Source organism: Eubalaena glacialis, chromosome 1, assembly GCF_028564815.1.
Source record: "Eubalaena glacialis isolate mEubGla1 chromosome 1, mEubGla1.1.hap2.+ XY, whole genome shotgun sequence".
Lineage (NCBI taxonomy): Eukaryota > Metazoa > Chordata > Mammalia > Artiodactyla > Balaenidae > Eubalaena > Eubalaena glacialis.
This window is the reverse complement of record NC_083716.1, coordinates 221712367-221732824: the sequence shown is the minus strand read 5'-3', so window position 1 is coordinate 221732824 and position 20458 is coordinate 221712367. Positions and strand designations below refer to the sequence as shown.

The 20458-nt window shown below is 56.7% G+C and overlaps 1 protein-coding gene across 1 annotated transcript; it reads right to left on the bottom strand.

Annotated features, from left to right (window-relative positions):
• Positions 1 to 1894: 1894 nt before the first annotated feature.
• Positions 1895 to 13656, bottom strand: WNT10A (Wnt family member 10A). Its single transcript, XM_061187561.1, has 4 exons — positions 13264 to 13656; positions 11928 to 12190; positions 5525 to 5904; positions 1895 to 3053 (listed from the first exon to the last, which is right to left on the bottom strand). Exons 1-4 carry the CDS (start codon positions 13374 to 13376, stop codon positions 2556 to 2558), a joined length of 1254 nt encoding a protein of 417 aa, XP_061043544.1. The 5' UTR covers positions 13377 to 13656; the 3' UTR covers positions 1895 to 2555.
• Between the last annotated feature and the right edge of the window lie 6802 nt (positions 13657 to 20458).

Genomic DNA, 20458 nt, shown 5'->3' with positions numbered 1-20458 from the left:
ACTGGGATATGTCCCCCACAGCCTGGTGTCTAGTCCCCTGTCCCACTCCACGGCCCACCCCTCCCTCTAGAGGCAGCACGCTCTGCAGTGTTACAGCTCCTACCTCATTATCCCAACCCTCATCCTGTGTCTCTCATCTTCAGTCTCTCCTCCCCCAACTCTGTCCTCCTAAAGCCTGGAAGGCAGAGGAGGCTGAAGCCACAGCTAACGCTGTAGTGGACACTGCTGGGGGCTGGGCAGGGGGTGGGAGTACCCCCCCAGGCCTTCATTGCCCCTCCCTTCCCTCCTACCCTGAATGGGAGGGAGGGAGGAGGCAGCGAACCCAGCCCCCAAAGCTTTCTCCTGGGTGAACAAGAGGAAAGGAATGAGGCAGGTGTGTCTGGCTGCTCCTGCCCACCCCTCCTCCTGGGGGACTCTCACCCGCCTGCCTGTGGTACTGTCTTTAGGGGGATGGGGAGAGAAACCCTGTCCTCTACAGAGGCAGCAGAACTGAGCATGTGAAATGTCCTGCTGCCTTAGTCATGTCTGAGAGCTGCTGGGATGCAGGAGTTGGAGGGAAGGGAGCTGAGGGCAAGCGAGTGGGGGCAAATCTCCCAGGTGGTGGGCCTACAGGGGTGCATCACCATGAGAGCCTCCTTTCCTTCTCACCCTTACCCAGGGGTAGGGAGACATGGGTCAGGGCCAGGGAAGTATGGGGATGCAGGTAGGCTGGCAACTGGGAAAAGGAACAAGACTTCATCCTTGGTTGGTTCATCAAGAAGGGTGCCACTCTGGGGTAAACTGAGGCAGGCAGCAGGACTCTCAACTGTGAGCAGCAGGAGGCCTGGATGAAGTTGATGAAGTGTTCTTTCCCCAAGAACTTGACCCCACCTCCCTCTCCACTGCCTCCTCCTTGAGGGTCTGGTCCAGAAAAACATCAGATCTGAGAGCCAAGCAGAGTGCAATGCTGGACCCAGGCCGCCAGCTTAGCAGCGTTCTTATGGGGGTACGGAAGGGGGGCTGGCTGACCTGCCAAGGGGCATCCTGAGCTGGGGATCTGGGGGCACAAGAGACCCAGGAAGGATATCCCCCCACCCCCAGCCTTACTTACATACCCCGCCTCCCCTGCCTGCACTCCGAGAGACCAGAATCCAGACAGCGAGTCTCCTGGCCCTCCCCTGCCACCCTTCTCCAGGCCGCACCTCCTAGCCCCACCTGCTCCCCGGGGCGCTGGGCTGGCTGGGTTGAGCTGGGTCTTGCCCAGGATTACTCCTCTCAGAGTGCCTCCTGTCTCTGCCGACGGGTGCTACTGGCCGACACTCGTCCTGGCTTGTGGCAGAGGGCTCAGGCACAAGGTGGACAGCTAGAGCTCTGGCATCCAGGGCTCCTGATCCAGCCCCTTGCCAACTTCCCCACTGCCTCCACCTAGCCCAGGCCTCATCTCTGGTTTGGAAGATGGCTGTAGTCTCCTAACTGGCCCCCTGCTGTCAACTTGTCCCCTGCCATTCAGTTCCCCAGACAGCAAGCAGTGTGGGAATCAGACCATGACACTTGCCTGCCTAAGACCCTCTGAAGGTTCCCATTCCTCTTACATAAAATCCCTTACCTTGGCCTGGAAGGATGCATAATGTGACCATTCCCCATCCCCCACCCCCCTCCAGCAGCTCCTCTCCTGTTAATCTGTCCCTTGATTTCTTCACTCCAATCACACTGGCCTCTTTGCTGTTCCTCCTGAGATCTTTCTGTCCTCAGAGCTTTTGCATTCACATGGACTCTGCCTGAAAAGCCCTTACCCTCAATTTGTGCATGGCTCTCCTCCTCGTGCAGTCTCAGCATGAGGTCTTCTGCACCCAGTAGCTTTATCTAGAGGGGTCCCACTCCCCACAAATCACTCTACATCCAGCACTTTGCTTTATTTTCTTCATGGCACATAGCATTGTCTGAAATGACCTTGTTTGTGTATTTTCTTGTTTATTGTCCATCTTCCCCAGCCCGAATGTAAACTCCAAGAGGGCAGGTCCTGTGTCTCTTATTCACATCTGTATCCCCAGCACCTCTCGTCCCCCACAGAGTGCCAGGTCACAAAGAGTGAAAAATAAATATTTGTTAAATGAATGATGAGGGACAGAGGCCAGTGGGGGAGGGTGTCTGAGGCCTCTGCAGAATCACTTCAGCTCAGTGATGTCCATTCCTTCTTTTTAATCCTCCTCCCCCTCCCCATCAGCTTCCATTCATTCCCTCCCTCTCCAGGGGTAGGGGTGAAGAGATAAAAGGAGGCAGGCCCAGAGGATGCCTGGCTGACACTGCCCTAGAGTGTGGGGCAACCGCCAGCCCAACGGAGCTGTCTGAGCTTGGGTCAGAGAGCCGGGAGGCAAACCGGTCCTGGAGGCCACAGAAGTGAGCAGGGGGTCTGAGCGGGCCTGAACCGTCCCGTGATTGCAGTCTTGACGACCTCAGAGCTGGGAAGTTCCTGTAAGATTTTGTGGTCCATCCTCCACTCCCAGGAACCAAGGTGACGCTGCCCGGCCAAGATCGCAAGCCGCAGAGGACCAGGCGCAGGGAGGCGAGCCGTCCGCTCACTTGCAGACGCTGACCCACTCGGTGATGCGGCACTCCTCGCAGACCACGAAGCAGCACCAGTGGAAGCGGCAGTGACAGCGCTCGCTGCGCGTCTGGCGTAGGATGTTGTGGCCGCGGCCACAGCACATGCTGCCGCAGCCGTCCGGGCCCGCGCTGCTCTTGTTGCACAGGCGGCCCACGGTGCCCGCCGAGTCCAGGCGCGGCTCGCGCTCGCAGAAGTCGGGCGACTTCTCGAAGTAGACCAGGTCGGCGGTGCCGGCGCGGCGCCGAGGCCCCGGAATGTCCGGGGCTGGCGAGGGTGGCCCCGCGGGAGCCGGCTCCAGCTGGCCGCCGTTGCGGTTGTGCGGCCGGATGAGCGTGGCGCGGTGGAAGCGGCTACGTAGCAGTGCCCCTACAGCGCGGAACTCCGGCGTCACCTGCCAGCACGTCTTGAGCTGGCAGCTGCCTGACGTGCCGTGGCACTTGCACTTCCGCCGCATGTTCTCCATCACCGCCTGCAGAGGGAGGAACGGGGAGGGGTGACGCCCGCGGCCAGCCCCACTGGCCTCCTCCCGACGCAGACACCGGCCCGCGAGACTCTCAGAGGCTCTGGCAACCAATCCCCATTGAACGGAGGCAAAAGCTGAGGCCCCAAGTGGGTGGGTGGGTGGCACAGCTCCTAAACCAGGCGGTCAGGAGAAGAGTTCTGCCTACTCGTCTGCTGCTCTCGCATCCACCTCCCACCCGGCCAGACCCTGGGGGAATTCCCTCCTTCCTGCTTCCCCTCCTCTCCCCCTGCCTTTCCCAGCAGCTGCAGGGGGGCCCTTGGGGCTGGAGGCTCTTGCTTCCTGAGGGGGGATCCCAGATCCTCAGGGAAATTCCCTCTCCTTCCAACCCTCAGGACCAGGAGCAGGGGTGTGCTGGCCCCACTACATCCCAGCCCCAAAGCCTCTGGCCTCACTCCAGGCAGTGAGCGGAGGCTGTGGGGAGTCTGAAAAAGCCCCTTAACTCCTCTGGGCCCTGCAGCACTTTTCAGGGAGCCTAAGGAGAGGGGCCAGGGGCTGGGGAGACTCCCCCTCCTCCCCCTGCCCCCCTGCCTCCCTCCCATTCTCCCATTCTACTGGCTGGCACTTATTTTGCCCGGTGCTGAGTGCCACCATTCCTCCTAGGAAACAGTGAGCACCAACAGGGGCCAAAGGCCCTACCTGAATACAGAACCAAAGGGAACCCAAAGAGCCAGACCCCCAGGGCAATGAAAGTGGAGAGAGGTTCCCAGGCCTCCAAGGGAGCTAGTTACAGGAATACAACCTACCCAGCCCCTGCCCAGCTCTCAGCCTGCTCTCCTGAGCCTCCTCCCAAAGAGCCCCTTCACATTATCCTCACCAGAGACCCCAGAGGAAATTGGCCACATCCTCCTCCCCCCGCTGCCCCCCCACTCCAAAAAATGATCTGGGTCCCCCAAACCTGGGCAGTAGGGCCATAAGAGAGGGACCCTGTTCCTCCAAGTCTTAAAGGGCTCTGCAGCTTGTATGTGCAGCCTGTGGTGTCAGCATCACGTGGAAAACAGCCCAATGCCTCCCCTGGCCAACAGCTCCAGAACATCTGCTTCCCACAGGCAGCAGCCATTAATTAACCAGTTTAACAAGGAGGAGAGGCACTGTTGGTATGGGCTAGGATAGTATCAAAGCTTGGGAAAAGAGCTGCACGGACAGGACAGGACTGGGTGGGAGCTGGACGTGACCTGAGGGTGGGTATGCCTCAGTTTACATCACCTCTCGGTCATGATGGAAGAGCTGAATCAGCTCCAGTCTTTGTGGAAGAAGAAGGTGAACTGGCCTGGGCTGAGAAGCCAGGAGAAAGGGTAGTGAGATGGAGAAAGTGCCAGCTAGAGTGAGGGGAAGCCAGAAACAAGGCCTGAGCAGGCTGGGCAGGGCCAAGAGAAGGGACAGGGGTGGAATAGCCAGGAAAAGAGGGTGCTGAGCCACCATGAGGGCCAGGGAGGCAACTTAGTGTAGACTACACTATAGAACAGAAGGGCTAAGGGCTCAGGGCTCAACTGCCTGGGGATGAATCCTGCCTCTGCCACTTTCTCACTTGTTGCATCACCTTAGTCAAGCTTCTTAGTCTATCTGTGCCTCACTTTCCATATCTGAACATGAGGCTAATAATAGAACCCTCATGGGTAGGTGTAAGGATGAAATAGGATGTAGTAAAATGCCCCAGACAGTGCCTAACACAGAGTAAGCACTCAATAAATTAAATGCAGGAAATTATTACTTCCCCTTTCTTTCTTTCCTCCCTCCCTCCCTTCTCCCTGCCTTCCTTCCCTCCTCCCTTCCTCTCCTCCTCCTCTTCTTCTTCTTCTTCCTCTCCCTCTCCTTCTTCTTCTTCTTTCTCTCTCTCTCTTAAATAAATGACCTTTGAGGTAGTATGAACATTCGGGGGTGGGGGGAGAAAGGAGGAGGACAACATAACACAGTACCACAGTGGCCCCTAGGGATCTCCCTTTGCAGGAATCCCTCATTCTGCACAGAAAGCCTGGGAGAGGAGGGGGGTCCCAGCACAGGAAAGCACCGAATCATGGAACATTTGTGCTGGGGAGCCTTATGGATGATGCAGTTCAACCTTCTCATTTTACAGGGGGAGAGACAGAGTGGCAAAGCTGGGCCTAGACTCTGAGGTCCTGACTGCAGCCCAGAGCTCTCCCCACTACTCACAGCAGGAAATGGGAGAAGCAGGCTGCTCAGCGGAAGGGGAGCTATTCCAGGGCAGGGGTTGTTTTATCCCCATATTCCCAGGCCTAGTCCAGCACCTGGCACACAGTAGTTATCCAAAACACATCTGATGACTGAATTAGGAGGCGGCAATGAGAAAGTTGCTAAGTTAGGGAGAGTGGTGTGGTCCCCAGAGGAGACATAAGCCTGGGGAAGGGGAGGGGCCCTAGGCAGAGGGGTCTGGAGCAGGCCCAGAGGGATGGGGTTCTCACCTGCCTCCCTACTCGGTTGTTGTGGAGCCTCATGCGCGCATGGATGTCTCTGTGAGGCTCCCGGGAGTCCAGAAAGTCTTTAGAGAAGCGCTCTCCGAAACCCACATCGGGGCTGCAGCCGCCCCACTCCCAGGAGTCCTGCAGGCCTGGGCTGGCAGGAGGCAGGGCAGGGTGCTCGGGAACTCCGTGGCTTAGGCCCTTACCGCGCTGCAGCGCTTCCAGCTGCAGGCGGTGCAACTTCCGACGGAAGGCCTCCTCGTCCCCACGCCGGGACGCGTCACAGCCACATGCCCTCAGCTTGCCCAGGGCGCAGGCGTTGGATACAGCGTGCACCACGCCAGCTGCCGAGATGGCGTAGGCGAAGGCACTCTCTCGGAAACCTGTGCAGAGAGACGCAGGAAACAGCCTTCGAGGAGCCTCCACATCCCATCCCTCTGCCCTCCCTGCCCAACCTTCTCACCATACTGAGAGGAAGCAGAGGCCCAGTGTTGGGGGAAAATCTGGTACAAGGGCATAGATTCAAAGAGGGGCAGAAATCACACCGGAAATTCTGCACATAGTGGAATGGGGGAGGTCTCTCCCACAGCCCTCCATCTTGAACTCCTTTCCCTTGCTTCACCCTTAGCCAAGCTCAGAATTGTGACTACATCTCTCTTGTTGGACAGAAAGTATCTAGTAAACATTAATTTTTTTTTTTAACCATCAGGGACTTAAGCTAGTACCTCTCATGTGATATTTGCAATTTTAAGATAAGCCTGCAGAAAGAAGGCAAATTTTAACCTAAAAAAAAATTACCAGTGATGGAATTCAGGGCCCCAGGAGATGTTAATGGGCAGAAGGGTAAGTAAGAGGAGAAGGTGTCCTCCTAAAGTTCCCGGCCCCAAGATTTCCTGCCTGCAGCCACCCCCTTAGGCCCATCAAAGAACACTATCTGATGGCCAGATGCGAGAGGCAAACAAAAGAGCCAGCAGAATTTCCCCTTTGCCTGTCTGGACATCCCAGAAAGTCTCCTCAGAAAAGGGCATCATCCAGCCACCTGCTTGTGGTCGGTCGAGGTCAGCTGAAGAGGTTGTTTGAAGGATGCTGGAGGTGAGCCCATCGCCTGCTCAGGGTTAAGCATATAGTGGTGTTGAACACTGAGAAGGAACGGTTAGCTAAGGTAGATGCCTTCCTGAGATGCTCAGGGGTGCAAAGACTCCCTGATGAGCCACTCTCAGGAGTCCAGGTCTTGTCTACACTGCTTTCCTCCTTGGCGTTCCCAAGCCTGAGCCATCCTCTGGGCCTGTGGCAGGGGGAGGCCTACTTGCAGAGGAGGGTCGGGCTCTGGGACCTGCAAGCTGCTTCTTCCTTATTCTGCATCTGAGAAAGGACCGGCGAGGGGCAGGTTCTGGTACCGGTCACTGACCAGCCTCTGAACCTGAGAGAGTTCAAGCAGTGGGAGAAACTAAGGGCAATAACAGCTCCCACACTAGGAGGAGAATCCACCTGTGCCATAGACACCTGTGGGGGAAGCCCAGAACCCAGCTGGAGGCTGATGGCTTGGTAGAGGCCAGAGATTCAGGAAAAAAACAAAACAAAAACTGGGTCCTTCTACATCAGTTTCAAAGACTGGGAGGACTTGGAGGCCTCACTGATCCCAGAGAGCCAACCAGGAGAGATGCCCGAGGTCGCAGGGGTTATGGAGCTGGACACAGACCCAGCTCTCCCAGCAGGCCTGGCCACCTTCTGCTGAAGGACGTTTGGCTCTGGGGAAGACAAGCTGCTGAGTAAGAAAACCAGGTAGCCCATTTCCCAGTCCTATGGCCCTGTCTATGCATGGCACCAGGAAGGAGCAAGATGCTGGCCCAGGGGAATGTGCTGGGCCAACCCAAACACCATTTTCCAGGCTCTGTTACATTCAAGGGCAGGCCTAGAGGAATCTGGAGAAAGCCCACAGCCTACAGAGAACACCCCTACCTACCCCAGGCAGCTAAAGACACCATCCCCATGGCCTCTGGCAGCTGTCACAGCCACTGAAGGAGTGACTGGGCAGGGCTTGTGTGGTCACCCTCTGATCCAAGCATTCAGGCCTCAGAGAAGTCCAGCCCATTGGGTCTGCCCCCAGCTCCTATTCAGGGCCCCAGTTTCGGTCCTGGCCCCGACTGTCTGGGGCAGATGCAGGCACTGTGCCATCTGGCCAGCTGGAGAGGGAGAGGGGAGGGGCCTTGGCCAGCTGGGCTGCCCGCGGAGCACTGGGAGTGGGGGGCTCGTTAAGACGCACAATTAGCCGCCCTGCCTTTGATCTGGGACAGGGACTGCCAGCATCTAAGTGGAGTCAGCTGCTGCTACAGGACGAAGCCAACGGCCAGGAAGGGGCTGGGGGAGGAGGTTTGGAGGGCAGGGAAGTGTGGAAGAGAGAGGATTCAGGAGCCAGTGGGAAATAGGAGGGGTTAGAGAAGCTTGAGCCCTGCCCATTCAAGTCAAAGAGGGAGGAGAGGGGAGAGGTCTGGTCTCCATTCCCTCCGTGCAAATAATCTGTGCACAAATAATCTGTGCGTGCTCGTGTGCCTGGGCTGGGGAGAGAGAGAGGGTTGTGTGCATGTGGGAACACTTAGGGGTGACACTGAATGTAGCCACATGTTCGCACAAACACGGGTAGGTGTTTGTGTGTGTGTTGTGTGCGTGTGCGTGCGCATATCAGTTCCATTTCTTGGATTACTCCTCCATTGCACCAGTTCACCTCTGGGCACACGGTAGGAGATCATGGTGGCCTTGTAGCTTGGGAGGCAGTATGCTGCGGGTTGAGGGCAATCTCTAAAGACAGCTGGCCTGCATTTGAGTCCTGGCTCTACAGCTCACATACAAGCTGTGTGACTAATGGCAAGTTACCCAACCTCTCTTAGCTTCATTTGGAAATGAAGATAATGATAGGACCTACTGCATGGGGATTGTTTGAGGATGCTAAAGTACAGATAAAGTGCTTTAGAACAGTGCCAAGCAGACAGCAAGTACTTAATATGTTTTGGCTAATTTATTTGGTGCCACTAGAATAATAGGACCTTAGGTAATCCTGGGATACAATTGCCTGTGCCTCAGTCTCCCCATCTGAGTACCACCACATACCCCAAGCCTGGAGACCTAGGCATAAAACAAAGATTCCCCGAGGATAAATGTAAAAGGGAGATGGGAGATGAAAGAGCCAGGGCCTTGGAGAGCAGAGGATGGGCTCTCAAATTGCTGGGTTCCCCTGGGCTGGGAGCCTGGCTTACTGCAGAGCCACAAGCCCCCTCTTTCCATCCCTTCTGAATGGGCCTGGGCCTTAGAGAGGGCAGTACCCAAACTTCATGAGTGCTCCAGTACCCGCTGTGTGAATCTACTCACTCCCCTCCACCAAACCTCTCCTGGTCCTCTCATCCCCTCTCACTCCAGTGCCCAAGCCCAGCCCAAAGTAGCCCCTTCCTCAAATTTCCCTCTGGTCCCTGCATCCTGAGTAAGAGATAGAGGGGTTCTCTAGTCCTCACAATGAAGAGCCCCCCTGTAGCTGATGTTTGTCCAGCATCTCACCCATCTAGGCACCAACCCTGTGGATCCTCAGAACAGAAAGCTGGGGATACCACTGCTCTCGGTACTTAGGTCATAGCTGCGCCTGGGCTGGGGGTTCTCTCACAGCTTATTTAGGACTCTTTCTAGCCCCCCTAGAGGCCCCTCTCTCTGTCCCCCAACTCCCAGGGTCCAGTACCCTCACATCCCTCTCCTTGGTTGGGTAAAGCCCTATTGTATGTCCTGCTTCCCAAGCACCCACTCTAGGTGCTCAAGAACCCTTCCCTCTCCCTCTTACATCAGAACTCCATCCCTTCAGCCCAGCCCATCTCAGGGAAGGTGTCAGGACAATTAGATGACAGTAACAGCATTCAGATGGAAGACCTGGGGGACCACCTCCTTCTAGCAGTCTCTGAATTTTAAACATGGCAGAGTGCACCTTTAAGAGAACCCCATTGGCAGCTTGGGTCAGAAGGGGGGTGGGCATCCTGATAGTCCACGTGGGGGAAACTGGGGTCACCTGACCCCATGATGGACAATCTATGGCTTGAAAATAAGGGAGACTGGGGGAAGGATCCAGTCCAGGGGCTGGTTACCACCAAGATGGGTCCCATGGGATTCAAATTTAGCTAGTCCTTGAGGTGATGGGCCAAGATGGACCAAAAAAATGATCCCACAAGTATGGAGTGAGGGAGACACGGCAATGGTGGCCCTTGGAGGTGGGAGGTGGAGGGAGCGGAAATTTCTTTCCAGAAGCCCAGAGTCCCCTCCGAGGAACGAGAGGTAGAAATGAGGTGTTGCAATGCTGGGGTTGGGGAGGGGGGCAGAAACCACAGAGGTAGGACGGTGTTCCGAGGCCAAAGGTAGGAGGCCAGCCTCCCTGCGGGAGCCCAGGAGCCACTGTCCGGTCCCCTCCCGGCGCTGGGCGCCGCCCCGCGCCGGCTAGCCGCGGCAAGTCTCCCGCATCCACACCTCACCTCTCCCCACACCCGTCCCCCCAGCTCACCTCCCGCTTATTAAACTGCAGGTGAACCCGGGAGCACCTGGCACCGCGCCAACCCCGCGGGGTTCCACCGCTCCGAACTCGCCCTCAAGCTTCAAAGCCCCCGTGTCCCCCACCAGCCCGAACAGGCCTCACCCGGGCGAAGCAATAGGGACTCCTGGGAGTCTAGAGGGGACAGGAGGACCAGAGGGAAAGAGGGGACACCGAGGCCGGGAAGAGGGATGAAGAGCTAGCCTCGCCTCACCCGAAGTGGCAGGGGTGAGGACCTCAATGCCTGCCCGAGCCCCCAGTGAGCAGAACCTGGAGCAAGCTCGGGGCCCGAGCGCTGGAAAGAGAACCAGACTTCGGGGAGCTAGTGGGCTCGGGCGTGCGGCGGCGGCGAGCGCTGGCCCGGCCCGGCCGGGTCAGGAGAGATGCAGTGGCCTGTCACTTCGTGTCCGCGAGCGAGAGGGCAGCGGGGGCGGCCGGGGCGGGGCGCCGGACCTGAGTTGGGCCGGCCGATCGGCGGGGGTCGCGGGGAGCCTCTCTGGGCAGACGTCTGGAGGGGCTCAGGGACTCAGGGGCTCAGGGGCTCAGGGGCGGGAGCGCCGGCCTGGGGAGGGGGGCGCCCTTTTTGAGAGGCGCGCGGCTGGGGCCGGGAGCCGTCTGCCGCTGCCCGCGGGGATTAGTTCGCGGCTGCATGCCGCCACACGCGTCGGGCTGGGCTCGGCCGGGGAGAAACAGCGCCCTGGGCGCGCGGGGGAGGGAGGAGGGAAAGCGCGCGGGGGCGGGGCGGGGCTGGGCTGGGGGAGGCTGGCGTGGCCCCTGACTTGGGGGCTCCGGGGATGCAAGGAGGGATCCTGGTGGAAAGGAAAAGGCCCCTGACTCTGAGTTCTTTCTGAAGTTCGGGTACATTAGAGTCTGACTCTCCCAGAAGCCTCTGGGCCCCAAGGCCACAGGGTACAGGGGTACCCCTCCTCCTCTACTGTCACCTGAGAATTGCACAAGTCGCAAGGAGCCAGGTCCCCACACTGTCCAACCCAAGCAGCTGAGGGGAGGAGAGAGAGATACTCAGCTAGGCCCATCCAGGAGGCAGGACCCCCATCTTTCCCAAAAGACCTGAGTCAAAGCTTAAGATACCAGGGCAGGAGGTGGGTGTGAGTGGAAATGAGTGACAAAACCTCCTGTCACCTCCAGCCCAAGCCATTCAAGGGATTGTCAGGGTAGACCCTGGGTCACCCAGAAGTCCAGGGAGGGGGACAGATAGTGGGCTGCAGCTTCTTTGAGCTGTGAGGGGAGGAGGAATTGGCAGGGCCGTCAGGCCTGCTGGGCAGGAGGCAGGCACACACCCAGTGCCTCTGATTTAGAGAGGATTTTCAGGGGTGGCAAGGATGACACAGAGGCTGGTGGTGTAACCCCGCCAGGAAGAGCTTCTGCAGAAGTACAGTTTTACCTGCCCAGGCTTCCCTAAACTACACCGTTTGGCAAAAGTCCCTGACCCCTCTTCATGTTGATTCTGGGTACTTTATCACAGGCTTCCATCCTACATGGTGTTTACTAGGTAGAGGGTAAATTGAGGCAGGCAACAGATATGGACATTTCCTGGGCCTGAGATATGCAGTGTCAGTCTCAGGGCAGGATAACCCAGGAGTTCAATTCTCAGGCATGAAACCTGCTGCCCTCATCCCACACAGCCCAGCCTGGAGCCACATCTACCCCATTTGTCTGACCCTCATGGACTTTCCCAGAGCAGAAAGAGGCAAGAGAGCAGCACGGCTGGCAGATGGGCACCTGGGGAGGTTGCCAGCTTGAGGGAGTGGGTTAGGGGATGGCTGGCAGATAAGTTCTGGAGTGGAAGTGCTGAGTGGGATGGGCAGAAGGTCAAGGGTGAAGGGCAGCTACCTCTGCTGAAGATGGGACTCTCATAGGGGATCTTGTTTCGAGTCTCAAGACTAGAGCAGTTCCAGCGCTGGTCCCGGAACTGGTGCTGGCACTCATGGATGGCGATCTGGATGCCCTGGATGGCTGAGGCGGCCACGTCAGGGTGGCGCACACACACCTCCATCTGCCGCTTGCTTAGGCCTGGCAATGTCAGGCACACTGTGTTGGCGTTGAGCACGGGCTCCTGGGGGAGGCGGAGGCCCAGAATATCATTGGGTGAAGACCTGCAGGCATGTGGGGTGGGGGTGGGGGTGGGTGAGTGTTTTTGGGGGCTAGGAGGGCCCCATCTAACTATACACACTCTGTCCCAAAGGCCATTATTCCTCTGTTCCCACCCCTGCTTTTGAAGGTTGAGCCCATCAGTATACCCCTAAACATTCTCCTTTCCTCGACCTTCTCACCAACATCCCCTCCAACACAACCCACCCAGCTGCACACCCACACAGATTACGTGCAAATGCACACACATCCGGTAAGCCTGCGCACACAGTATTTCATAAGTACATCCCCAGGCATAGATGCTCTCATATGCAGTGTTCTCCGGGAGACCACTCCCAAACAGCATGTTTCAGACAGTCACATTCATGCAGGCACACTTCTGCACACAATGAGGTGGACACACAGACGCCGGAACACTTACCCACATGCACACTTCATCAGACATAGTTATACACATACACACAGACACTCACAAGTACACACACATGTTCATCTTAACATACATTGATCCATGAGCCCTCACATTCACACACATGTGCACACACAGACTGCTGTCTACAACACAGCTTGCTGGGCTTACTCGATCACAGATGAACAGACACACACACACACACACACACACACACACACACACACACACACATACTGAGAACCCTTCTAGCTGCAATCTCTCACTGACCCCACCTGGGCTACCCTCATTTGGCCCCCAACCCCTGCCCCCTCTTGGGGGCGATCTGCAAGGTGGAGCAGGGCAGTTTGAGTTTTACTCCTGGGGTGGGGGGTGCATTCCCCCAGCACAGCAGGAACTCCAGGTTGGCACTTGCTTCCCCCTAAACACACACCTCCCCTTCTAGCAGCCATCACTCTCCTGGGCACTGCCCTGTCTCCCTGGACTGCCCTTATTCTGTCACCAGTTCAACCCCCTCCTGTGAGAGTACTCTTTCATTGGTCACCAGCACTTTCCCGCGACACCGTCCCTCCCTCCTTCCAGGGTCCCCTGCCCCAGCAGGAGCTCAGAGGCCTCTGTGGCTGAGGGTCCCAGCTCTCCAGGAGGGCGGGGCATAAGGTGAGGGCTCACCTGGGCAAGGCGGCAGCCAGCAGCAGTAGGAAGAAGAGGAGCGCGCAGAGCGCGGGCCGCGGCTGGGGCCGAGGTCGGAGCCGCAGCCAGGGGCAAGGGTGGGTGCTGCCCATCGCGCGCGGGCCGTGATGGGTCAGGAATGGGGGGCTCACAGCCCGGTGGGACCGGCGAGCCAGGGGCGACGGCGCATGATCCGCGGGGGTCGGGGCGGCTTCGACACACAGCTCCAACTCGGGTCACGGCTCCGGGAGCAGACGGTGCCCGCCTCCCCGCTCCATGGGGCAGCGCCCCCGGGCACCGCCCTCGGGGGGGGGGTGCGGGCGGGCTCACCGGGCACCTCCTGGCACAGGGGTTCGGGGAATTTCCCGAGGGCCCCCTGAAACAACTCCCGGTGCCTCTCGAGGGTAAGGGGGACCCGGAGGTGCTGCGGGCAAGGGACGAGAGGCTGGGGTGCTGGGAAGCCCCCCCAGCGCAGCGCGGTTAGCCTGCGCTTCCGAGGGCGTGCGAGGCGGGAGGGGTGGGGGGGCGGCGCTGTCTGTGCCCGGCCCCACCGCCCAGTGAGTGAGTGACTGTCCCGGCTCGGGGAGCTCCGCCGCCTCCCCTTTCCTCCCCCCCCCCCGCACCCCCGCAGTGTGTCTCAGGGCTCTACCCCACGTGACGTCATGACGACGGGGCGAGGGGGGGCGGGTAGAGGCGTGTACTCGTCCCGAGGCCACTGTGTCCGCTCAGGATTCGGGGCGGGAGCGGCGGTGGGGAGGGTGGTGGGGAGGAGAGGTGTTGGGGTCTGTGCGATCAGGCACAGGGCGGTGCCAGTGAGCCGGCTCGCTGGTTTGTGTGGGAAGGTGCGTGTTACTGCGAGGTGTGTGCGCCTGGCTGAGCCGCAGCTGCTGGGGAGCCATCCCCCCCAATATACACACCTGCAGGGGCTGGGGGGGAGGGGCTGGCCCTCTGCTGGCCTCCCCCACCTCAGGAGGGACTTCCCAGGCTTGGCTGCCGAGGCAGGTGTGGGATCCTGCAAAGGGGTTTGGCAGCCTCTGGATCTTGCTCTTGTTCGCTGTGTGACCTTCAACAGGTGCCTCCTGGACACTGAGCCACCCGCTGCCTCTGTGAAATGAGGTTAATGAGGTCCAACCTCATCTAGTCAGTGAGCCAATGAAGGTAAAATTACTGGGACACCAGTGAATGCTTGTCTGGGAGCAGAGCATCCCGGGGTGGCACACCCTAGGAGGAGGGATTAGAGAGCCTTTTAATCCTAAAAGTGTGTTTTGAGGTCATCTTATTATGTCCCCTTTTATTTCACAAGAAAATACTGAGGCTCAGAGAGGGTCATGACTTACTCAAGTTCTCACAGCAAGTTAGTGGAAGAGCTGGAACCAAACCCAGTTGAGAGCGCAGCAGCAGCGGCCCCAGCATTGTGTACTGCTTGCCTGGGCCCTGCCTACAGATGCTCCAGGTCTTACCTTGGCCCTGCCAGCTGTACTTGGTCCTCTGAGAGCTCCCCAACACCAGCCTCCTGGCTCAGGCCCACTCCTCTCTGGGGTCCCTTTCTGCCCTCACACCCCAGGTGAACACTGGGCTCACCTCAATATGGGATGAGTTACTGGACTCAGGTAAGGGCCTGAGAGCCAGAGGGTTGGGGACAGAGGATCCAGCTTCTGTTTCTGGTTCTAACCTGGGCCCTGATAGTGAAACCTACTCCCACTGTGGCCTTGACATCCTCCTCTGTAAAATGGGCACAAACCTCCCACTCTATACATACACCTCCCTCCCAACCTCACTGCCCCCTCTCTCTGAAGAGAGCCCCTCCTGGTTTAAGGATAGACTACCAGAGCCTCTGGGCTCTGAGACAAAAGGGGCCCATTCCCGGGATTGCCCATCCCTGGGCAGTTGAAGGAGAGGGGTGGGGCCTTCCTTGTCCCCAGACTGTCAGGTGATGGGGGCGGCCTGAGCAACAGCAGGCTGACGGCATACTCCCCCTCCTTTCCCCCATCTCTGCTGGCAGCCACTGCAGCTGTCAGGAATTAAGGGCTTGAGGCTGCTGGGGGTGAGGGTGGGGCAGTGGGGGGAGCAGTCTGGCTGGACAGCAGGAAAACAGCCGGGGGGCAGGAAGCAGTCTGCGTCAGCCAGAGCCTTGTTTGACCCCAGCCACCCCCTCCCCTCCCCACTCTCCCCCACCATGCTGCAGGGACAGGGACGGCTTGGATCTAGAGTTTGGGAAGGGTATGGGGAGGGGCAGGGCAGGACCAGTTTCAACCCGGGAAGGAGGCATGAGCCCAGAGTGGCAGAGGGCACCAGCAGGGACAAGCCAGACTTGGGAATCAAATTCCCATTGGCTGTTGGGGAAACTGAGGCCCAGAAAGGATTAGGAACAGGCCCCATGTGATGGGAATGAGTTCATAATTCAGGTTGCAGACCTCCTTAATCTGCATCTACTGCTCCGCATTTCCCACACGTGATGCATCGTATGTAAATATCCCCTAGGGTAGGCCATTGTGGCAAATTCTGATTCTGGGCCCGTGCAGCTGACTCAGCCTTTCCAGGGGCAAGACCCAGGGGTCTGCATTTCTAACCAATGTCCCAAGTGATTTTCTTGAGGACCACATCTGGGAAATGCTACTGACCTGGCTGAGTGGCTGATTTTTTTTTTCCTCTGGCCTTCATCAGCTGAGGGATGGTCTTTTTGCTCCCCTACCCTCCACTGTTCATGAAATACAGAAGTGTAAGGGAGAGGGAGAAGACCCTTTCTTTGAAAACTCCAGGAAGTATACAATACCCAAGCCTTGCTTGCACTCAGGCATGGTACTGGCCTGATGTCATGAGGGTCCGGAAGTGCCCGTCTGGAGTGCTTCACCTCAGCCCAGGGAGGTGAGGGCATATGTAGGCACATGGCCTTGGCATGTGTGAAGATGAAGCCCAGAAAGAGTGTCTGCAGCAGGATCCCCAGCGCCAGAGGACACATGCCATGGGCAAGCCCCTATCAGCAGCCCCCAGGCCCCACCCTGGCCCTGCCCTGGGCTCTGGCCCCAGCCCCTGCAGCCACCGCCTGAGACCACAATTACAGGGGCCACTGGTGGGGGGGAGCACCAGGGATGAAAGGCAGCGTGGAGAATGGTTCCAGCTGTGGTGGCTATGTAGGAGGTTGTAGGGAAGGGAGGGCTGGGGAGGCGCCAGGGTGAGAACAGGTGGGACCTTCACTGCCCCAGCCGAGCCCAGCCCGGCCTCAGTCCTGATGCTCTGCCAGAGAAGGTTATCTTCGTGAAGAAGAGAGGGAAGGAGCCCCAGACTGATAAGGGAGCTCTTTGTCCTATTGTCCAGGCCTCAGGGACCATGGCCCCTCAGCAAGGTAAGGGCGGCTTCAGTCTCCCAAACTCCTATATGTTAGGTCATTGAAAGGAAGCGGAAATGCTTCCTGAGCCCTCGGCCTCAGGCTGATCCTGGGCCTTCCTCCCGGCCTCCCCACCCATCTGCCTGTGTTCCAACTGTTCCTGATGTGGTCACGCACACATCTGGAGTGCCTCTGTGCTCTTCCCCCATCTCCCCAGTTCCACATTCCCCCACCACTCAGCCAGCGGGGGACCTCGATGGCTCAGACTGTGCCTGGGGCTGAGCAGCTGGGTGAGCAAGGGGGGTTGAGGTGATGGGGCATTTCTGAGTTCTGCTTCCAGCCCCCATCCCAGGCAGCAGTGCAAAAGTGCAGAGCCATCTCTGAGCTTAAAGAGGACCAGGATAATTGTTAAAATGGTGCCTCCTGGGCCATCACTCTCACCTTTCATAGAAGGCAGTTCCCAGACTCTTGCTGGAGTTCCCAGTCTCTACTGGTCACAGAAGATGGACGCTAACACGTGAGTGCCAGTTTAAAGACTGCAAGCACTCTCACAATGTGCTGTCAGGAACCCTCATTTCATTCTGGGGAAACTGAAGCTCAGAGAGGTTAATTGACTTGACCCAGGTCAAGCTAGCAAACTAGGCCTTTTTTCACTGTATCATGCTACTTCCACTGAATTCCTTTTAACCTGCTTGGGGTGGTGTCAGTCTCTGCCACTGCCTCAGTTTCCCTCTCTAGCATCATGGAGGAAGATATCCAGCATCACACACCCCATATCACCACCCCCCCACCCCGCCACGGAACCTGGCAGTAGAGACAGAGGCAGGCATCCCAGCCCTAAATCTGGGTCAGCCCAGAGGTCTCAGACAGTCTGGAACCCTAGCAGCTTGACCTGAGCTCTCCGTGGGTCTCCTTACTTCCTTTCCATCCTACCCTCTCCTGCCCACAACTCTCTGAGTTCCCCCAGATGTCCTGCAGGTCCTATCTGTGAACCCAGTTATTAGGGAAGCTGGGCTCTGTGCGCCCTCTGGTGGCCTCTGAGAGAAGTGCAGCAGACTTTTAAAAAACAGTAAGTATTGTACCCAGCCAGGGAGCGCTGGCAAAGGCAGAGCTTTGAATAAAAACCCTATCCTTACAGTGCTTCATTTTTCCACCATGTGGCCCACAATACTGGTTCCACTCCCCCCCACCTTGGTAAGTTAGCCAAGGTTCAAGAGACTCTGAGTCCAAATTCTCCATGGCACTTCCCTGAAGCCCAGGTATTTGACTAGAGGGAGCCAGGAGGAAGAAGAAAGGAAGGAAGGAAGGAAGGGAGGAAGGGAGGAAGGGAGGAAGGGAGGAAGGGAGGAAGGGAGGAGGGGAGGAGGGGAGGAAGGGAGGAGGGGGAGGAAGGGAGGAGGGGGAGGAAGGGAGGAAGGGGGAGGAAGGGAGGAAGGGGGAGGAAGACAGGAAGGGAAGGAGGAAGGAAGGAAGAAAACCCAGATGCCCATTCCTTCTCACTGAAGCCTTATACCCCTTCTCCATACAGGCTTCACTCTGGAGCCCCAGTGTGATCTTTGAGGGCTGAACCAGGCTAGGTCATACAGGTGGATCCGGGGCCATTGTCAGGGGAGGGAAGATGCACTGGAAGCCATGGCTAGGGTCTGTCACATCCAGGATGAGTTCCCCTTCCCTCTGTTTCATTTGAAGAAATGTGCCCTCCCTGGGCCCTCATTTCCTGTGGTCCTAAGGGGGCTGCCAATCCCAGTCATGGTGGTACATTTTCCTCGACATTGTTATTAGTTCAGGGATAGGCAAGTGACCCAAGCTGACCTGGTCCCAGCTTCCTTAGGACTTCTGTTGGGAAAGCCATTCTTTTTTGGATCAGCAGCACTAAGAATGTAGACATAAGGCTACCATATAAAGGAAGTCTCTCTGCAGCAGGAGAGCATAAGGACAGTGTGAAAAGAGAGACAGAGACAAGCAGAAACAACAGACATGGGGGTGGGGGGTTAGGGAAGGAGATGAGAGAGAGAGGGAAAGAGGGGGAGAGAGAGAGAGAGAGAGAGAGAGAGAAAGAGAGAGTGTTCAGTGACATCAATCATTTGGGCCCCTGGGTTCAGCTGTGCCTAAATTCAGACTTACCCCTGGACTTCCCAGGTATAAGATCCATTAATTAATTCCCTTTGGCCTAAGCTAGTTTGAGTTGGGTATCTTCATTTGCAATCAGGGCCTGCCCGACACCTGCAAAAGCATCAGCTCTCTATCCCCTTTCTCACAGTAACTACCATTTATTAAACACAAATTTGTCATAAATTATTGTCAAATGCTAAGTGCTTTGCATATCTCAAAAAAATCTTTCCCACAATTCTATGAGGATGTGGATAGATTATGATGGTTGTAAATTCTTTGCCACTGTCCCATTGAGAGGTGGAGTCTGTTTCCCCTTCCCTTGACTTTTGGCTGGTTCTGTGACTTGTGTCAACCAAAAAGGAGTGACAGTGATGCTGGGTAACTTCTAAGCCTGGACTTTAAGAAGAGACTTACAGTTTCTGCCTTCAAGTTTGGTACAGTCTATTTTGAAAGCCAGCCTTATATAACAAGTCTGACTACGCTGAGGCCACCATGTCATAAGGAAGCCCAAGCTAGTTACATGGAGAGGAGGCCACTGGAGAAGCTCTGGGGCACTAGACATATATGAGTGAAGCATCTTGGACTGTCCAGCCCAGCCGAACCACCAGCAGAATCAGCCAAGTGAACGACCACAGCCAATAGTTCTCTCTTAAGGAGCAGAGCCATGCAGCTGAGTCCTGACAAATTCCTGACCTAAAAGATCATGAGAAGTAATTACTTTGGGGTTGTTTGTTATGCAGCAAGGGATAACTGAAACAGAATGATATTCCCATTGCATAGGTAAAGAAACCGAGGCTAACATGGCCTATACTGTAAACTTCTAAGCAGCAGCACTAGTTTCCAACCCAGAGTGTCTGAATCTAATGCTCATGCTTTGCCCTGCATACCTTGATGGGAGAGTCATTCCCCACTGCAGTATTTGGACTGTGGGAAAATTGGGGGCTCTGAATCCCAGCCATTTGGCTATACCCTCTCTCATTCTCTCTGGAGTTAGATGGAGGCCTGAGGCCCAGTTCTGGCGAACCCAGAACTCCAAATCCTTCTTCTGTCCCTTTACCCTCACCATCAGCTTTCTGAGAGGAATCAGAAAGAAGGAAATGTGATTGGATGCCAAGAGAAACTTTGGGACAACTTTGCTTCATCTCCCTCTAAGTGTGACTGGAAATGCCATTCTGGGCAGTCTTTTCAGTGTTAATGGGGGTGAAGTTAGTTTTGATGGTAACAAAATCTGATGTTACTAATAACATTTTCATCACATTCTACAGTTTATAAAGTGCTTTAATCCTATGAGTTTGGGTGGCCCTAAAAGTCTACCCTCGAATTCCCCAGGGGCCACAGAAACAGAAAGACAGATAAAGGTGTCCCCCCCACCCCGCCCCAGAATTAGGACAAGGGCTGTGGTGAGAACTGAGTACACCACCGGAGGCTTCTGGTCCTCTTTCCCTAGACCCTCTCTGTCTGCTCCATTAAAAAGGCATCCTAGTTCTCACCCAGCCTGCAGATTCAGCCCTAGATGTGTACTAGAGAGAACAAGAAGAATGCCAAGGGAGAGATTTGGTACTCTTCGTTGCCAGAAGAGCCCAATCCGGTAGGCGGAAGATAGGAAACCAGGGTGATGACCCCTGAGAGGCTAGTTCTATCAAAACCATCTCCCTTTACTCACTCCTTTCAGAGCCTGTCCCCATGGCAGCCCCCCTCCAAACTATGGGTCCAGTCCTATTGATTTAAATATTTTTATTGATACTAAATGCACCCACC

Excerpts from the sequence above, each read along its gene's own strand:
- WNT10A (XM_061187561.1), bottom strand. The coding sequence starts at position 13,376 with ATGGGCAGCACCCACCCTTGCCCCTGGCTGCGGCTCCGACCTCGGCCC. Across the intron at positions 12,191-13,263 it reads CTGGCTGCCGCCTTGCCCAG|GTCTTCACCCAATGATATTC; the intron begins GTGAGCCCTCAC and ends ACATGCCTGCAG. Across the intron at positions 3,054-5,524 it reads ACAACCGAGTAGGGAGGCAG|GCGGTGATGGAGAACATGCG; the intron begins GTGAGAACCCCA and ends CTCCCTCTGCAG.